Consider the following 16,607-nt stretch of genomic DNA (forward strand, 5'->3'; position numbering starts at 1 on the left):
GGACATGGCTAAGCATTCTTTATTAAAAAAAATTTAAACCTAAAACCAATTGCTTATTATTTGTCGGGAAAAATGTAGTCTAGACTTAAGTGCTTATGTTGAAAGTCTTAGCTAGAAACTCGAAATGGAACGATATTAATTATTGAATGGAACGGAGCGGAAGCTATGGCGGGAGTACCGGGACACCGCCGGGACAAATAGGACTGCAAATTGACAGGCCGAGACTTATAACGGCTGGATCCAGTAATAAAAGGCTTTGTAATATTTGCGGTTGCTTTATAATAAACTAGAGGATGCCGGCGATTTATAAAATCACGGTGTTTCATTTTAAATTTAGGTATGCAGGCAATTGAGAACTCTTTCAGAATCTAAATCACTACCCATATTATAAATGCGAAAGTGTGTTTGTTTGTTCACCAGTAGAAAGCTACATAGGTATATAGGCTGTATTTTTTTTCAAAATAATTACAGATCCCTACGAAAATTCTAATAAGCTACTCCTGCGAAGCCAGGGCGGGCCGCTAGTCTAAATACTCTAGATAGTCTAAAGACTGACTGACTGACTGACTGACTGATCTATCAACGCACAGCTCAAACTACTGGACGGATCGGGCTGAAATTTGGCATGCAGATAGCTATTATGACGTAGGCATCCGCTAAGAAAGGATTTTTGAAAATTCAACCCCTAAGGGGGTGAAATAGGAGTTTGAAATTTGTGAAGTCCACGCGGACGAAGTCGCGAGCATAAGCTAGTCCTTGATAAAGTGGTTAACAATGAATCTGTTATCGTGTTGAGTGAAAAATATAGAAATCGAACTCTTTCAGAATCTAAATCACTACCCATATTATTATAAATGCGAAAGTGTGTTTGTTTGTTGGTTTGTCCTTCAATCACGTCGCAACGGAGCAACGGGTTGACGTGATTTTTTGCATTGGTGTAGGTAGTTTAAGACCTGGAGAGTGACATAGGCTACTTTTTATCCCGGGTAATCAAAAAGTTCCCACGGGATTTTTAAAAAGCTAAATCCACGCGGACCATGTCGCGGGCGTCAGCTAGTAAGTATATAAAAAGAAAAATTGACTGACTGACTGATCTATCAACGCACATCTCTACTACTGGACGAATCGGGCTGAAAATTGGCGTGCAGATAGGTATGACGTAGACATCCGATAAGAAAGGATTTTTGAAAATTCAACCCCGAAGGGTGTGAAATAGGGGGTTGAAATTTGTGTAGTCCACGCGGAAGAAGTCGCGAGCATAAGCTAGTCAAGTTATAAAAGCGTAGGTATACTCGACCCCACAAAGGATTTTTGCACTGCAATCGCGTATCATCGAATAACATCGCGTTTAAAAGTATGTCTCCTTAATCCGATCCCACCGTTGCCAGGGTGGGTGGGTGTGTGTGGGTGCAGGGGGGTTAGAGGGTGAAATATTAAACTTATATAACGGCAACGGTTAGCGAGTGCTTTGTGCACGATATTTACGACGCTGTAACCTGACCACGACGTGTTATAGACGCTTTATAGCCATTTTTCATACGTGAGAACTTTCATACTATTTACGTTCATACCATTTATTTTTTACTAAGTAAAAGTATAATTATTATTTCTACCCTTTTTCTTTTGGGAAATGGGTGTACGTATCCCACCCAGAACCTGATTTCTTTCTTTCTTTTCTTGTTTGGTGGCTTTTTGTAGTGCCAGACCAGCACAATCTTGGATGAATAATCTCTATGAGCACAATGCTGTTAAGATTTTTAAAAAAAGCTGTGGGCCAATTATTTTTTTAATAATTTTGTGTGGGACAAAAACCACGGACTATGCCACGAACGTCGTCAATAAATCATGCACCATCGCGTTTCTTAAGTTTTTACGACAAAACGTTCTCATATATCCAGTAAGTAGGTGTCAGGGTGGGTGTGAGTGGGTGCAGGGGGGTTGGAGGGTGAAATATTAAACTTATATAACGGCCAAATAAAATATCTTTAGGAACCTTTATGAAAACTCACTCGAGGGATGTATTGGCTCCAAAATTAATGCAAATAATAATTTATCGGCTCGAGTAATCCGTACAAGTATCTAATACCGCGCGAGCAGTTTAACACAAAGGATTGTTCGGATCGTGTATCCTGCAGTAATTGAACGAATTTACTGCGCCAGGGGCCAAGGTCAGTCACTGTGGGGCTGTACTGCAGGCGATGATGGAAATCTAAATATATTAAAGGGAAAAGGCGATTGACTGACTGACTGACTGATCTATCGATCAGTCGGCCACGTACTGTAATTATCTTTGATTCACGTCAACCCTAGCTTAATATTTGACGGACGTCGATTCAGGATCAAACCGAGAGTTTCCTCATTGTAGTTCACTCTGACCATACCTTGAAATCAGCACAGACACCGAGCGCTTGTGTACCAAATACGGCTTCGTACACAACGCTCGGTATCGCCTAATTAGGTTGAAATATCGAGTTAACATCGCAGTTCGCCCGATACAAGCCGCGTGACAGTTTTAATTAACTTAATTAACTGGGAAAATGTCCTAGAGTTCCGACTCTATACGTTCCGTGATGCTTTCAATACGTTTACTGAGCGAATACAATCATTGTTTGACGAAAGTTGATGTTATTAATGATGATGAACGTATATGAGATTGATTTATCCATAGACTTATATATTACTTCGTAAGGACAGGGCCATTGAACAAGCAAAATGGCACCGACTCATTGGTCCTAAAATGTTTATTTAGCACCAATGCAACCTTAGTGAGGTCTGGATTTCAAACGGGTCGTTCATTAGTATCTAAGTACCTTTTATAATATTAATGAGTATTTTTATGAAAATTATTGACGTAAGTGTAGTATGTAAGTACCTAGGATGTGTTTTTTAGTTTAGTAAACAAAATAGTTAAAAATTGTAATATTTAAAAATATTGTATGTAACCAGTATTGCACGCCACAAAGTGGCAAACTGTTAGAATTTTATAACAAGTATAACACCTAATGTACCTACACAGTTAATGCAATAAAATTTATTCTATTCTATTCTATTCTAAGAGGTGGCGCTGATTTATTTGGTTCCAAAACCGTGAATAATTTTGTTCGCTTGGGTATATCTTGTCATTTATATCGATGGATTTATCATTATTTTTAATCGACTACGGCGTAGCAATGCTACAGCCGGCAATTAGGTAAGTACCTACTTGTTAACCCTTATAAGTCCCGCAAATTGCTAATGCGCGTGGCCGCCATTTTAGTGACGTCAGCACTAGACTGAAGTTTCGAGCTGATGGTATATTTTTACTTAAATATACGTCAAATGACGTCATTTCAATTTTAATGAGACATGGTTCCAGCGCAATAGCAATTTGCGGGACTTATACCTTCCCCGTGAAATTTTGTGTACCTACCCCGTATTGGAATTTTACTGAGAAGTTTACGTAATAATTCTTTCTATCAAAATTGAAACTTTTAAAGTAAAGAAATGAAGATGTATACCTAAACGGAGCGGAATTTATCATTCAATAATAATGCTTCTTTCGACTAAAATTTTCAAAATATACCTATAGTAGGTACGCGACAGGTGGATATGGCAATCGGGGAGGGAACGCCCCGCACACCCGCACAGCTCCCACGCTAACCCGGTGCAGGCGAGCGTGTGTAACGTGCGGGTGTGCGGGGCGTCCCCCGCCTCATACCCTGATTACCATCTCGATCTGTCGCGGACTATAGATATCTTTATTGATCTCTAGATTACCGATAACTTTCAACTTTGAACGAGGCAATACGGATCTAGCTACTCTATCAATTCGTAGGAGAACCAGAGTAACCAACATAGCTTAACGGTTGTAAAGCTGAAGTGGCAGTGGGCAGAAATAGTCTAGTGATAGTTTTATTAAAAGAATGGCTGATGTTGCTAATAAAAAGACTACTAAGATAAATTGAGGCACTTTTTTCTTAATCCTCCATGTAAATTATCGGTCTTAATTACACGAAAAACGATAGACGAGCAGTAAGCACCCAATTAATAAGAAAACCATTAATCAGAGAGCGTGCAGCAAAAAATGTGGCGCCCACGAAACCCTGTAGGCCTCTGCAAAGTTCGAACTAACGTTATTTATCGCTTGTTCATTTTCATTAAGGTGAGACCACAGAAATCCTATTGTTATTAGGATTTCTGTGGATGAGACATACTACCACAGCAAAAAAAGGGGTATGGCAGTTTTTACTAAACCCATGCCCCTTTGGTTTGTGTGGATATCCCTACAAGAGACCTATGCTTGGACCTATGTCTAGCAGTGGCCGCCTGTCGGTGGATAATGATGATTTAAGAAGATAACAAGGGTTTTAAGTAATAAATCACATAGTCGATAAAGGTTTGTTGAAACACGACTGTAACCATTGAATTCTCGCTTATCTATGAGGAAAAACCGCCATATCCATGGGAAAAACCATTATTTTCCCCTCGTTACATTTCTACTCCAGATAATTATGTCAAACTTGACATGGCGACAGCGTCAGCCCATTTCAAAAGGTTTCGGGTTTGCTGGATTTGAGTAATAGAGAATTTGAAGAGTTTATCAAGTAAACTGTAAAAAATTCCTTTTCCCCTTTAACTAACCGTAGTAAGTAGGGATGACTGGGTCAAAATCTATAATTTTTACAAGACAATTATTGCTCGTAAAATATTTCTTATTTCTATTAAAAATAATGTTGGCTTTTACTACCCTTGGGCAGTAAAAATAGGTATTACCGCACAGTTATAAGCGTACAAAACCATGCGGGAATATTCATATTCGCACTGATGGCTCGGGTTTTAAAATTAGCACCTCGATTTACTAATAAATAACAATTTTTTATGTTTCAATCACCCTTTAAAATTCAATTCATTCAAATTCAAAAATTACTTATTTAACAAAATTTCATATTTATTTGAAAAAAAATATCTAAATATGTAATAATTTTTCATAATGTATGTATACATATTACGTAAAATATTCTTCACAAACATAAATTATAGTACGCGACAGTTCGAGATGGCAGTTGGGGTGAGGACGCCCCGCACACGCGGCACAGCCTTCTCTTTTCTTGCTAACCCGGTGCGGGATAGCGCGGGTGAGCGGGGCGTCCCCCCACCTCATTCCCCGATTGCCATCTCGATCTGTAGCGTACCTACTACAAAACCCCTCTGAAGATACGACCGTGCCATGAGCATTAGTATACTCTTGTAGTCACAGATGAGTTAGTTTCTCAAATCTGTGCTTGTAGTAATTCGCAACAGATTAGAGAAACTACTCATCTGTGTTATTCGCATTCGGCTTCGTGCATCAAGATGGCGCGTCTGACGTAGCGGAAGTGGTAGAAGCTGAACACCACCATGAACGAGAACAGGTAGATAACTGAAACAACAATACAATTAGCCCCAATAGCGCAACCGGTAAAGGAGTGGCCTGAAAACCGAAAGGTCGATGGTTCAAACCCCGCCCGTTGCACTATTGTCGTACCTACTCCTAGCACAAGCCTGACGCTTAATTGGAGAGGATAAAGGGGAATATTAGTCATTTAACATGGCTAATAGTCTTTAAAAAAAATGACTGTGACAGACAAACTGGACAACAGTCTGTATTCTGAAAACATCATCATCATCATTATTTTGACGACCTCCCTGGCGCAGTGGTAAGCGCTGTTGTCTTATTAGTAGGGGGTCTGGGGTTCGATTCCCGGCAGGGGTTTGGAATTTCTAAATTTCTGGTTTGGTCTGGTGGGAAGCATTGGCCGTGGCTAACCAGTAACCACCCTACCGGCAAAGCCGTGCCGCCAAGGGATTTGGTATCAATCTTCGAGTACCTACGGAACTACGGAACCCTAACAATACGTACCAGCTCCAATAAATGTACAGAGACCACTGACGCAAGCTAAGTTCGCCAACCGGTGCTGCTCATCTTTTATCTTCGGGGCTGAAATGAAAAGAAAACAGTCAAGTGTGAGTCAGACTCGCACAGGAAGGGTTCCGTACTATCGTATAACAAATAACACTTTTTTAATCTTTTTGTATTGCAACCACAAATTCACGGTTCTCGGATTTTTCCCTTTATTTGTGTTATTTGAGACATTTATCATTATCATCATGATCAACCCATTGCTGGTCCACTACGGAGAACGGATCTTTTTTCAAAATGAGAAGGGCTTAAGACCTTGCTACCTGTCAAATAATTCTAGGTCAACGGGAAGTCTGTACCATATAGGTTTTGATTCCTTGAAGGTCTTGATAGACATTCAGACTACGAATTGATCCTATCCATACTAATATTATAAATGCGAAATTGTGTCTGTCTGTCCGTCAGTCTATCTGCTAGCTTTTCACGGCCCATTCGTTTAACCGATTTTGATCAAATTTGGTATAGAGATAGCTTGCACCCCGGGGAAGGACACAGGCTACTTTTGATCCCGGAAAATTAAAGAGTTCCCACGGGATTTTTAAAAATCCAAATCCGCGCGGATGAATTCACGGGCATCATCTAGTAAGCTATAAGGGCTCCCCTTTTTCTCTGAAAATACGGAACCCAAAAAAAACAAAAACCTACCATCCTGGAAGCGCACGCAGGCTCTACTTATCTTAGTGACTGCGAGCGATACAATCGCCACCCAAACCAACGATGCGACGAGAAGGTACACCTATTAGAAAAAAAACGTTCCTAAGAAGTTCGATTTTGAGCACTATCCTTAAGCACCCTGGGTTTCATACCCAGCAGGGACAATTTGCAAATTTATAATTTACTATTATAAATAATATCTATCTATCCCGGCTGTACTCACGGTAGTTTAAACGCTATAATTTACTAGCTAATGCCCGCGACTTCATCTGCGTGGACTACACAAATTTCACCCCTTTAGGCGTTGAATTTTCAAAAATCCTTTCTTAGCGGATGCCTACGTCATAATAGCTATCTGCATGCCAAATTTCAGCCCAATCCGTCCAGTAGTTTCAGCTGTGCGTTGATAGATTAGTCAGTCAGTCAGTCAGTTACCTTTTCCTTCTATATATTATGTAAATAAACATTCTACCGGCAAAGCCGTGTTGCAAGCGATTTAGCATTTCGATACGATACCGCATAGAAAAACACCATTATTACCTAATATTGCTGAGAATTGAACCCAAGAAACGATAATACAGCGCTCACCACTGCGCCAGGGAGACCATTGAAAATAATTTTAAAAAAACTTTTTTGAAATCTAAACAAGATTTTTAGTCGCCGGTACCCTAATAAAATTTGTCGCTGAACTGTATTTACATTCGGAATTCCCAATAAAGATAACTAACGGTGTTAACAGTTAACATCTAAATCAAACAACTATTGAATATTGTACACGAATATTGAATATTCTATTCAAACTGTTGGTATTCCATATTAGGACAACGTCAATGAATTCAATAGTTGACTGGGGATGTTTTGTTAGTCAAAACTATTTTGCTGCACCAGAGAGGGGCGGTGACCCTTCCATAAAAACCGGCCAAGTGCGTGTCAGACCCGCGCACTGAGGGTTCCGTACTACAATCGTATTTTATCGTCACTTTGCATGATAAATCAAAAACTAATTATGCCTAAAAATAAATAAAAATCTGTTTTAGAATGCACAGGTGAACCCTTTCATATAATACCCCACTTGATATAGTTATCTTACTACGAAAATTGAAAATACTAATTTTTAGTTCATGTCCACAATTTAATTTTTTTGTATGATGTGACCACAAATGCCCTGTTTTCAGAATTTTCCCCTAATGTCTGCTATAAGACCTACCTACCTGCCAAATTTCATGATTCTAGGTCAACGGGAAGTACTCTGTAGGTTTCCCGACAGACAGACAGACAGACAACAAAGTGATCCTATAAGGGTTCCATTTTTCCTTTTGAGGTACGGAACCCTAAAAATAGTGTCATATCCCGAAAATGCATTTGCCAGTGATGGTACAGCTGTTGCACTCGGCACTATCGGGATTCAGCAAATGATTCGTGACGTTTGTGATATATAAAAAAACCAGCTAAGTGCGCCTCAAACTCGCTCACCGAGGGTTCCGTAGTTCAAAAACTATTTAGAAATGCAGCTAGATTCTTGGCACTATTATTGGTAATTATTAGATTAGGGTAACTAAAAGTTCGCAGCGTTGGAAGACCCCCCACTAGGTGGACGGACGACATCAGACGAGTCGCAGGGAGCCGCTGGATCCTGGCGGCGCAAGACCGTGGCGTGCGGAAGTCCCTACAAGACTTATGTCCAGCAGTGGACGTCTATTGGTTGATGATGATGATGATGATGAACTAAAAGTTCTATTGTAAAAAAATTATATAGAACACAACAAATAGTACATACCAACATAGCTCTGCAGTTCTCGGTAAGAGCTACGACAATCAACAAGAGTCCAGCTCCTGCGACTCCGCTAAGTATTGTTCCAGTGGCCATGCTCATAACTTGGAAAGAAAACATTTTATTAAGTGTGCAAGCTTTTCAAAGTAAATATACTTACTTCAGGTCTTGGCATAATTTTTATAAACTGCAATATTTTGGTAGGATATATTTTGACCACTTAGACCATATGAAAGATCACTTTTTAGTATTTAAAAAAAATCTGTAAAAAAAAATCCCAGTCCCGTGCGATATTCTCTCGCTCTCTCTCCAAGAAAATGAGACGAATTTTTCAAAGCGCAAAAGGTAAGAAGAATTACTCATATTGCGAAGTTGTAGTCTGGTGCATTTTATTATACTGCTTTCCATACTTTACAAATTTATAATCGAGGTCAAAAGAATAGATCCAACCAGAACTTGGCAGAAAACTATCAACAGTAACTCCAGGGAACAGGTTGCATACTTCACAGTAGCTCTCAATGACACCGTAGTTTGAATCCTATCAACTCTGTGGTCCAACATAATGAGACGAATTTTTCCAAGAGCAAAAGGGGAAAGAACTCACATTGCGAAGTTGGAGTCTGGTGCATTTCGTCATACCTACTGCTTTCCATGCGTAAGAATCAGAGTGAGAAGAATACATCCAACCAGCACTTGGCAGGAAGCTATCAGGAGTACACCAGGGAACAGGTTGCATACTTCACAGTAGCTCTCAATGACACCGTAGTTTGAATCCTATCAACTCTGTGGTCCAACATAATGAGACGAATTTTTCCAAGAGCAAAAGGGGAAAGAACTCACATTGCGAAGTTGGAGTCTGGTGCATTTCGTCATACCTACTGCTTTCCATGCGTAAGAATCAGAGTGAGAAGAATACATCCAACCAGCACTTGGCAGGAAGCTATCAGGAGTACACCAGGGAACAGATTGCAGACTCCACAGCATCCCTCAATGATACCCTGGTTTGAGTCTTAACTAATGTGTGAGCCAAGAATATAAGACCAATTTTTCCAAGAGCAAAAGGTTAGAACATCTTACATTGCGAAGTTGGAGTCTGGTGCATTTCGTTATACTGCTTCCCATGCGTAAGAATCAGAGAGAGAAGAATACATCCAACCAGCACTTGGCAGAAAGCTATCAGGAGTACACGGAGGAACAGATTAAAGACTCCACAGCATCTCTCGATGACACCCTGGTATGATTCTTAGCTAATGCGTGATCCAAGAAAATAAGACGAATTTTTCCAAGAGCAAAAGGTTAGAACATCTTACATTGCGAAGTTGGAGTCAGGTGCATTTCGTCATACTGCTTTCCATGCGTAAGAATCAGAGTGAGAAGAATACATCCAACCAGCACTTGGCAGAAAGCTATCAGGAGTACACCAGGGAACAGATTGCAGACTCCGCAGCAACTCTCAATGTGACACCCGGTTTTGTGGACGGTGAAATGTAAGGGGACATTGGTAGACCTGCTGGTGCTGCGAGGACGTTTCTCGCTTGATCTAGTCAAATCTTCAGTCGTGCTTTTGAGCATATTTGTGGTACTAATAATAAATATTGAATAAAATAGAGGATATTTTGAATATTAAAAATATTGAATACAAGTTGACGATTTTATAAATGAAGTGACAGATGATTGATAGAAGACGTGTGACAGCTGTTATAATATACATTGAAACATGATTGAAACGCTTTCGTAGCATGCAGCAATGAATCTAAAAATAAATTTAACCCTTTCGGCAAAAAAGTACGCAGGTGGTATGAATTTTATTGCGCTGAAAAAATATATTATGTTAGCTGTTAGCTCCATTTAGCCCGAGGATTTTAATAGACTGGATTTAGTCATGTATAAAATTGGTGACCTGGTGAAAAATAAAACTGGATAACTCGTCTAATGGAAAACCAAAATTTAGGGAACGAATTTATTTTTCAATTAGCTGATGTCCGCGTGGAATAAGGTTTTTAAAAATCCCGTGGGAATTCTTTGATTTTCCGGGATAAAAATTAGGTATTATAACTCTCCAGGTTTTTATCTATACCCGTGCAAAAAATCACGTCAATCCGTTCACGGTTGCGACGCGATTGAAGGACAAACCAACAAACCAACAAACAAACACACTTTCACATTTATAATAAGGGTACTGATATTGCTCCTGTGTCCGTTTGTTTATGCAAAAGTGTGACTGTCTGTCTGTTTGTTATGTTTTCACGGTTCAGCCGCTTATAGACTTGGAGCCTGTGAGCGTACCTTGGCAAACCCCTACCAGACACCCGTAAACTACTGGCAGGGGGTTGCCACGATAATAAGTGTCTGGCAATGCATGACGTGATTTATAATACTATCTCGAAGAAAATATAAAAAAGAAAACACAAAAGAAAAAAACACAAGAGAAAGTGTCGAAAGATTTTACACGTCTTTATTACATCTAGCCACCATACCATGATCCGCACTTCATAGTCGCTGATCGTTCTTCCCTGCGCAATGCGCAATAGATATGTTAGCTTTTATAAAATAACGAAGGTCGGGCCCTCATGGGCTCTCAGTCCATTAATCATCCCAAAACATCCCAAAATATTTCGGTATTACAGCAATTATTTAGTAGAACTTCGCTAAAATATGAAGTAGTACTCTTTATTTCGGACTTACGTACGGCCTTATTAAAGCTACACAATACAAAATACAAACAAACTAAGTATACCTATGAGAAATAAGGCCGAAGTGGAAATTCCCAACTTGTCCCCCAATATCACTGTTGTCCCCCAACGAATTTGTCAGCGACAGTTTGCCGATTCGATTGTCAGTCACAGACCGCTGAAATCGTATTGAAACTGAAATTCCGTTATACCAGTTCCGAAATCGGCTTGAATGGCGTTAATTAAGCGTGATATCCAACAGACTATGCCTGAAACAACTGAAAAAGTGATCGCATATACACCGTACGATGCATGACAATATTATAAAGGAAAATTAGTAATTAATAGTAATTAATACAGGAAAGTATACTTGGTTTAAAGTTAAACATCCGAAAACATTTATATTTATTAGAGTGAGTGTTCATTAATATTTGTAGTTCTATTAAATATTAAGTGGTGTTTTATTTCGGACCTATAGCCTATTAGGGCTACGCAATACAAAATACAAACAAACAATATGAGAAATAAGGCCGAAGTGGAAATTCCCAACTTGTCCCCCAATATCACTGTTGTCCCCCAACAAATTTGTCAGTGAGGTTAGTATCTACAGAGCGTACCGTCCAAACAGATGATGCTTTAAATTCGTTAACGTCCAGTCTATTTCTTTTATGTGGCTATTTCTGTGGTGCAAACGGAATTCGAGAGTCGAGAGAGGCTTTGGATTGAAATTTCGATTTCGGGGCTATGTTCTGACACGAGACTGGAATTCTGATTGAGATATCTGGGGGGGGGGGGGGGGGGGGACACGACGACGACTCCTCCACTCTTCCGCAGATTATTTAAGCCCATACAAGGAGTAGAGTGGGATATCGATTTCTATTTTGTTTTGTTGTGATTTCGTTTTTAAAAATCCCGTGGGAGTCGTATGATTTTCCAGGATAAAAAGCACCTTATGTCACTCTCAAGACGTAGTATTGATACTACTTTCTTGAGGAATAAGCTCCAGATTTATTGAAATTTTCACGGGATTTTCGCCCGGTTTCCGCTACAAGGTGACTGCAGTCGAGCGCAAGCTAATTAGTAAAAAAAAGGCCCGTGAACAGTCACAACAGCTACCTTTGACGCTAATTGGCATGGGTTAATTTCCTGAAACATCAAGAGAATATTGACGATGAAAGCAAAATTTTTCTCGACGCACTCAACAAAAGGATTTCGAAAAACATTAATCATTTGCAAATCGTTCGTTTTATATTTGGCTGATCATTAATCACCGTGGAATTATTGGAACTTTGCGTGGACGTGACGCTACAGACAAAGGCAAAAGCGTGTTATAGTCTAAGAGACCATAGGAAATCTTGTGAAGGTGCTTGATAAAGCTGAAAATAAATGTTACTAGCTTATTCCCGCGACTTCGTCCGCGTGGACTACACAAGTTTCTGACCCATATTTTACCCTTTACGGATTGAATTTTCAAGAATCCTTCCTTAGCGGATGTCTACGTCATGATTAGCTATCTGCATGCTAAATTTCAGCCCGATCCGTCCAGTAGTTTGAGCTGTGTATTGTCATCCGTCACCTTTTCCTATTATACATATAGATTAGGGGATAGATCCCCTAATCTATATGTATAAAAGATGTATAGATTAGGGGATAGATCCCCTAATCTATATGTATAAAAGGATCTACCGTCAAAATATCTTTTATTCAATTAAACTATACAAGTACAGTACGTGACAGCTTGAGATGGCAATCGGGGCATACCCCGATCCTCCGACTCATAAGTCGGAGGGACCCCACACACCCGCTCGTCGCCCGCGCTCGCCCGCACGGCGTTAGCATGGGGTTGTGCGGGTGTAAAGGGCGTTCCCTCCCCGATTGCCATCTTGACCTGTCGCGTACCATACCTACTTTTACAGAGAGGGATTTTAATTTTGAACATTGTACTTTTGCACCCTGTCTGTGGCAGTAGACAGTGCGCTTTCCGGTGTGAGGTCGCCATTGTTCTAAGGATAAATACCTCGGGACCCAATGTCTGTCGGTTTTTTGAATTATGTGCCCCGCACATTGTAACTTCAGCTTCAGTAGGAGAACCAGAGGAACCTAAATAGCTCAATGGGTTGCGAAAAAATATTAAATTAATCTTTATTCTCGAACCCGCCGTGGCCCAGCTCTTAGATCTAGAGTTTTACATTATAAACAAAAAAACGCAGCAAAGAAACTTAAAGCTTATTTTAAAATAGAATATTAGCCACGGTAAATCAGGACTAAAAATTTTGATAAAGCATCTCCGTAGAATTTTCCACTAGCTCTCATTTCAAAACGGAAATACGTGTTATTTCCAGACATTGACTTTTCCATAGCAACGTAAGTTACGTAAGTACTTGGATTTTAAAGAAAGAAAGGAAAATATATCTTTGTTAACTGTAGCTATTTTAGTTGTCTGATCTAGACTGAAAAATCTTAAAATTAATATGTACAGAATAGACGCTCGCTTTCCTCGTACTAAAGACGACAGATACCTATAACTTTAAATGCACATTTTAGGTGTCTCAGCTCAATAAAAAAACCGGCCAAGTGCGAGTCAGGCTCGCGCAATGAGGGTTCCGTACTACAGTCGTATTTTTTCGACATTTTGCACGATAATTCAACAACTATGATGCATGAAAATAAATAAAAATCTGTTTTAGAAACTATAGGTAACCTTTCATATATGATACGCCACTTGATATAGTCACTCACTTCGAAAGTTGAAAATACTAATTATTAGTTCATGACCACAATTTAATTTTTTTTGTGTGATCTAACCCTAAATTCACGGTTTTCAGATTTTTTCCCCAAATCTCAGCTATAAGATCTAACTACCTGACAAATTTTGTGATTCTAGGTCAACGGGAAGTACCCTGTAGGTTTCTTGACAGACAGACAGACAGACAGACAACAAAGTCATCCTATAAGGGTTCCGTTTTTCCTTTGAGGTACGAAACCCTAAAAATAAAAAATAAAACTGAATAAGTAGACGCACGCGCGTTTCCCGTACTAAAGACTACATACCTACCATTTCTATCGTATTCCTATATAGGTATTACCTAATTTAGAGTTCTTTGGTCGTACTAGAAGGTGGGTGTCTACTGTCTATATGCACTCATTCCTCGAAGTTGTAGGCGGCAGGAAACACGTTTATCAGATTCCAAACAACAGTTTACAAAACAACAACATAACTTAGCCCACAAAGGTGGCCAAGTTGCCACCAAAAGGAATCGGAAATTAAGAAACTTTGTTCCGTTCTTTCATCGATAAAGAAACTTTTGGCGAGGAACAAAACAACTTTCGGCTTTAATATAAACAAATCATCATAACTTTTATGAAGTAAAAGGAAAATTTTAAAAGAATAATTGGATTTTCAGAGTTCCTTTAGATTTACTATTATAAGTGCGAAAGTGTGTCTGTTTGTTGGTTTGTTAGTGTGTTGGTTTGTCCTTCAATCACGTCGCAACCGAGCAACGGATCGACGTGACTTTTTGCATGGGTATAGCTTAAGACCTGGAGAGTGACATAGGCTTAATAGGCTACTTTTTATTCCGGAAAATCAAAGAGTTCCCGCAGGATTTTGAAAAACGTAAATCCACGCGGACGAAGTCGCGGGCATCAGCTAGTAGTTAATAAAAAGAGAGAGAGAGAAATATATGAAGTAGCTAACTATAATCAGCTGTGACTTGTGAGAAAACCAAAAGGAAACACGAGAAAATTAATCCCCATCATATTGTAATAACACTAACAGTGGGAAACAATAATGATAATTGTTTTGGGAAAAGGGACGGCCATTTTGTCGGCGACGCTTGCTGATGGCTGGAATGTATCACGGATAATGGAATAAAAGCTTATCATGACCATTCTCCTGATGATGAATAATCGTCGAGGAGTGCGATTGTTTTGTCTTTAATAGGCCGAGCGAGGTGGACAATTATTCTGTGTTCCTTTTACTAAAACAAACCGACCAAGTGCGAGTCAGACCCGCGCACTGAGGGTTCCGTACCTACTACAATCGTTGTTATCGACACTTTGCACGATAAATCAAAAACTATTATGCCTAAAAATAAATAAAAATCTTTTTCAGAATGTACAAGTAAATCACTTTCATATGATACCCCACTTGGTATAGTAATCTTACTTTGAAAGTTGAAAATAAGTATCAATATTCTTTCTAAAATTCTAAATTTTTTGGTTACATGATGTAACCACAAATTCACGGTTTTTAGATTTTTCCCCTCATGTAGCAATCACTTTTATAAACATCAAAGTTTTTAATTCCCATGTTTTTTTGGCGATAACTCACAATAAGTAGTTATGCAAGGCTGCAAAGTTGTTATTTTGTTGCGAGAGTTTGTATTGAATTCCGAGCCAGCGAAGGAGTCTAAGGTTGAACCACGAGCGAAGCGAGTGGTTTAAAAATAGAATCCTGAGCGTAACGAGGGATTCAAAGGCTCGAGCGCAAATAAAGCAGTCGTGCGAAACACACAACTTTTCATTTCACTACAGCGAGGAAAACGCTACATGCTCGATAGATATTCTATTAACTTTCTAATTATTAGTTACTTACAAAATTATCAGTTTAAAAAATATTTCCCAATAATATGTCCGAGCCCACTTTGAGCGCTGCATTCAATTAATTCCATTCTAAGCAGATTGCGATCGTAGTATCGGCTCAATCGATTGCGGTTTTAATCCACAATCAATGCAGCTGTCGGACGAAACTGCCATTACGGAGACAGAGTAGGTACATCTATCAGACTTGCAATCATGAGAGATGAATCGAATATAGTATTATTATGTAGTTAATTCGACTAAGCCTATTTTTTAAATCTAATCTTGATGTTTTGTAAGTTTTTGTTACAGTCAACTAAGCAAGTTCATAATATTTGTGCATCTAAGAGTAGATTACTATAAAGTACCTATTTGTAGACTTCCTTTATGATTATTATTTTGAACATTAAATTCAATTAAGAAATTCTGAGTGCATATTAATAAATGTACCTAATAATACCTTATTCAGTATCAATTTTGCACTTTCGAATTTCAAGGCTCAAAACGAGTTGTAGGTACTGAAATCCTTCATCAAATTTGCAGTAGGTACAAATCAGAAACTTCGCGTAAGTCAGTGATACTGTAGTGTATAGAATTTAGTTTCAGAGTTATAGAGTTGTATAGTGTAGGCACTAGGCGAACGTTCAAATTAAGCGGATCGTCGAGGCAAATTTGCACAAGCGTATCGCACTAATGAACTGAATTCGCGCTGTCTGCTAAAATATTATGTAACAGCTTTGGTACGATACGATGGAGTAGCCATTAGAAGTTTTTTTTTAAAGAATATTAGCCATGTTAAATGACTAATATTCCCCTTTCCTCTCCAACTAAGCGTAAAGCTTATGCTAGGAGTAGGAACGACAATAGTGCAACGGGCGGGGTTTGAACCGTCGACCTTTCGGTTTTCAGTCCACTCCTTTACCGGTTGAGCTATTGAGGCTCGTTTGTTTGTAATGCATCGTTGAAAGTTGAGATCATATTATTGCCTTAT

General features: G+C 39.2%; 1 protein-coding gene across 1 annotated transcript; it reads right to left on the reverse strand.

The window, feature by feature from the left end:
* Positions 1–5,303: 5,303 nt before the first annotated feature.
* LOC117985158 (uncharacterized) lies at positions 5,304–9,998 on the reverse strand. Its single transcript, XM_034971850.2, has 5 exons — positions 9,674–9,998; positions 8,370–8,467; positions 6,584–6,674; positions 5,879–5,956; positions 5,304–5,398 (listed from the first exon to the last, which is right to left on the reverse strand). The coding sequence occupies exons 1-5, from the start codon at positions 9,933–9,935 to the stop codon at positions 5,304–5,306; spliced, it is 624 nt and encodes a 207-aa protein (XP_034827741.1). The 5' UTR covers positions 9,936–9,998.
* Between the last annotated feature and the right edge of the window lie 6,609 nt (positions 9,999–16,607).

The sequence above is a fragment of the Maniola hyperantus genome, chromosome 9 (genome assembly GCF_902806685.2).
Source record: "Maniola hyperantus chromosome 9, iAphHyp1.2, whole genome shotgun sequence".
In the NCBI taxonomy this organism is placed as follows: domain Eukaryota; kingdom Metazoa; phylum Arthropoda; class Insecta; order Lepidoptera; family Nymphalidae; genus Maniola; species Maniola hyperantus.

Coding starts and splice junctions, on each gene's coding strand:
- LOC117985158 (XM_034971850.2), bottom strand. CDS start 9,935: ATGCTCAAAAGCACGACTGAAGATTTGACTAGATCAAGCGAGAAACGT. Junction 6,675..8,369: donor AGAACTGCAGAGCTATGTTG/GTATGTACTATT, acceptor TTTTTCTAATAG/GTGTACCTTCTCGTCGCATC. Junction 5,957..6,583: donor CTGCGTGCGCTTCCAGGATG/GTAGGTTTTTGT, acceptor TTTTCATTTCAG/CCCCGAAGATAAAAGATGAG.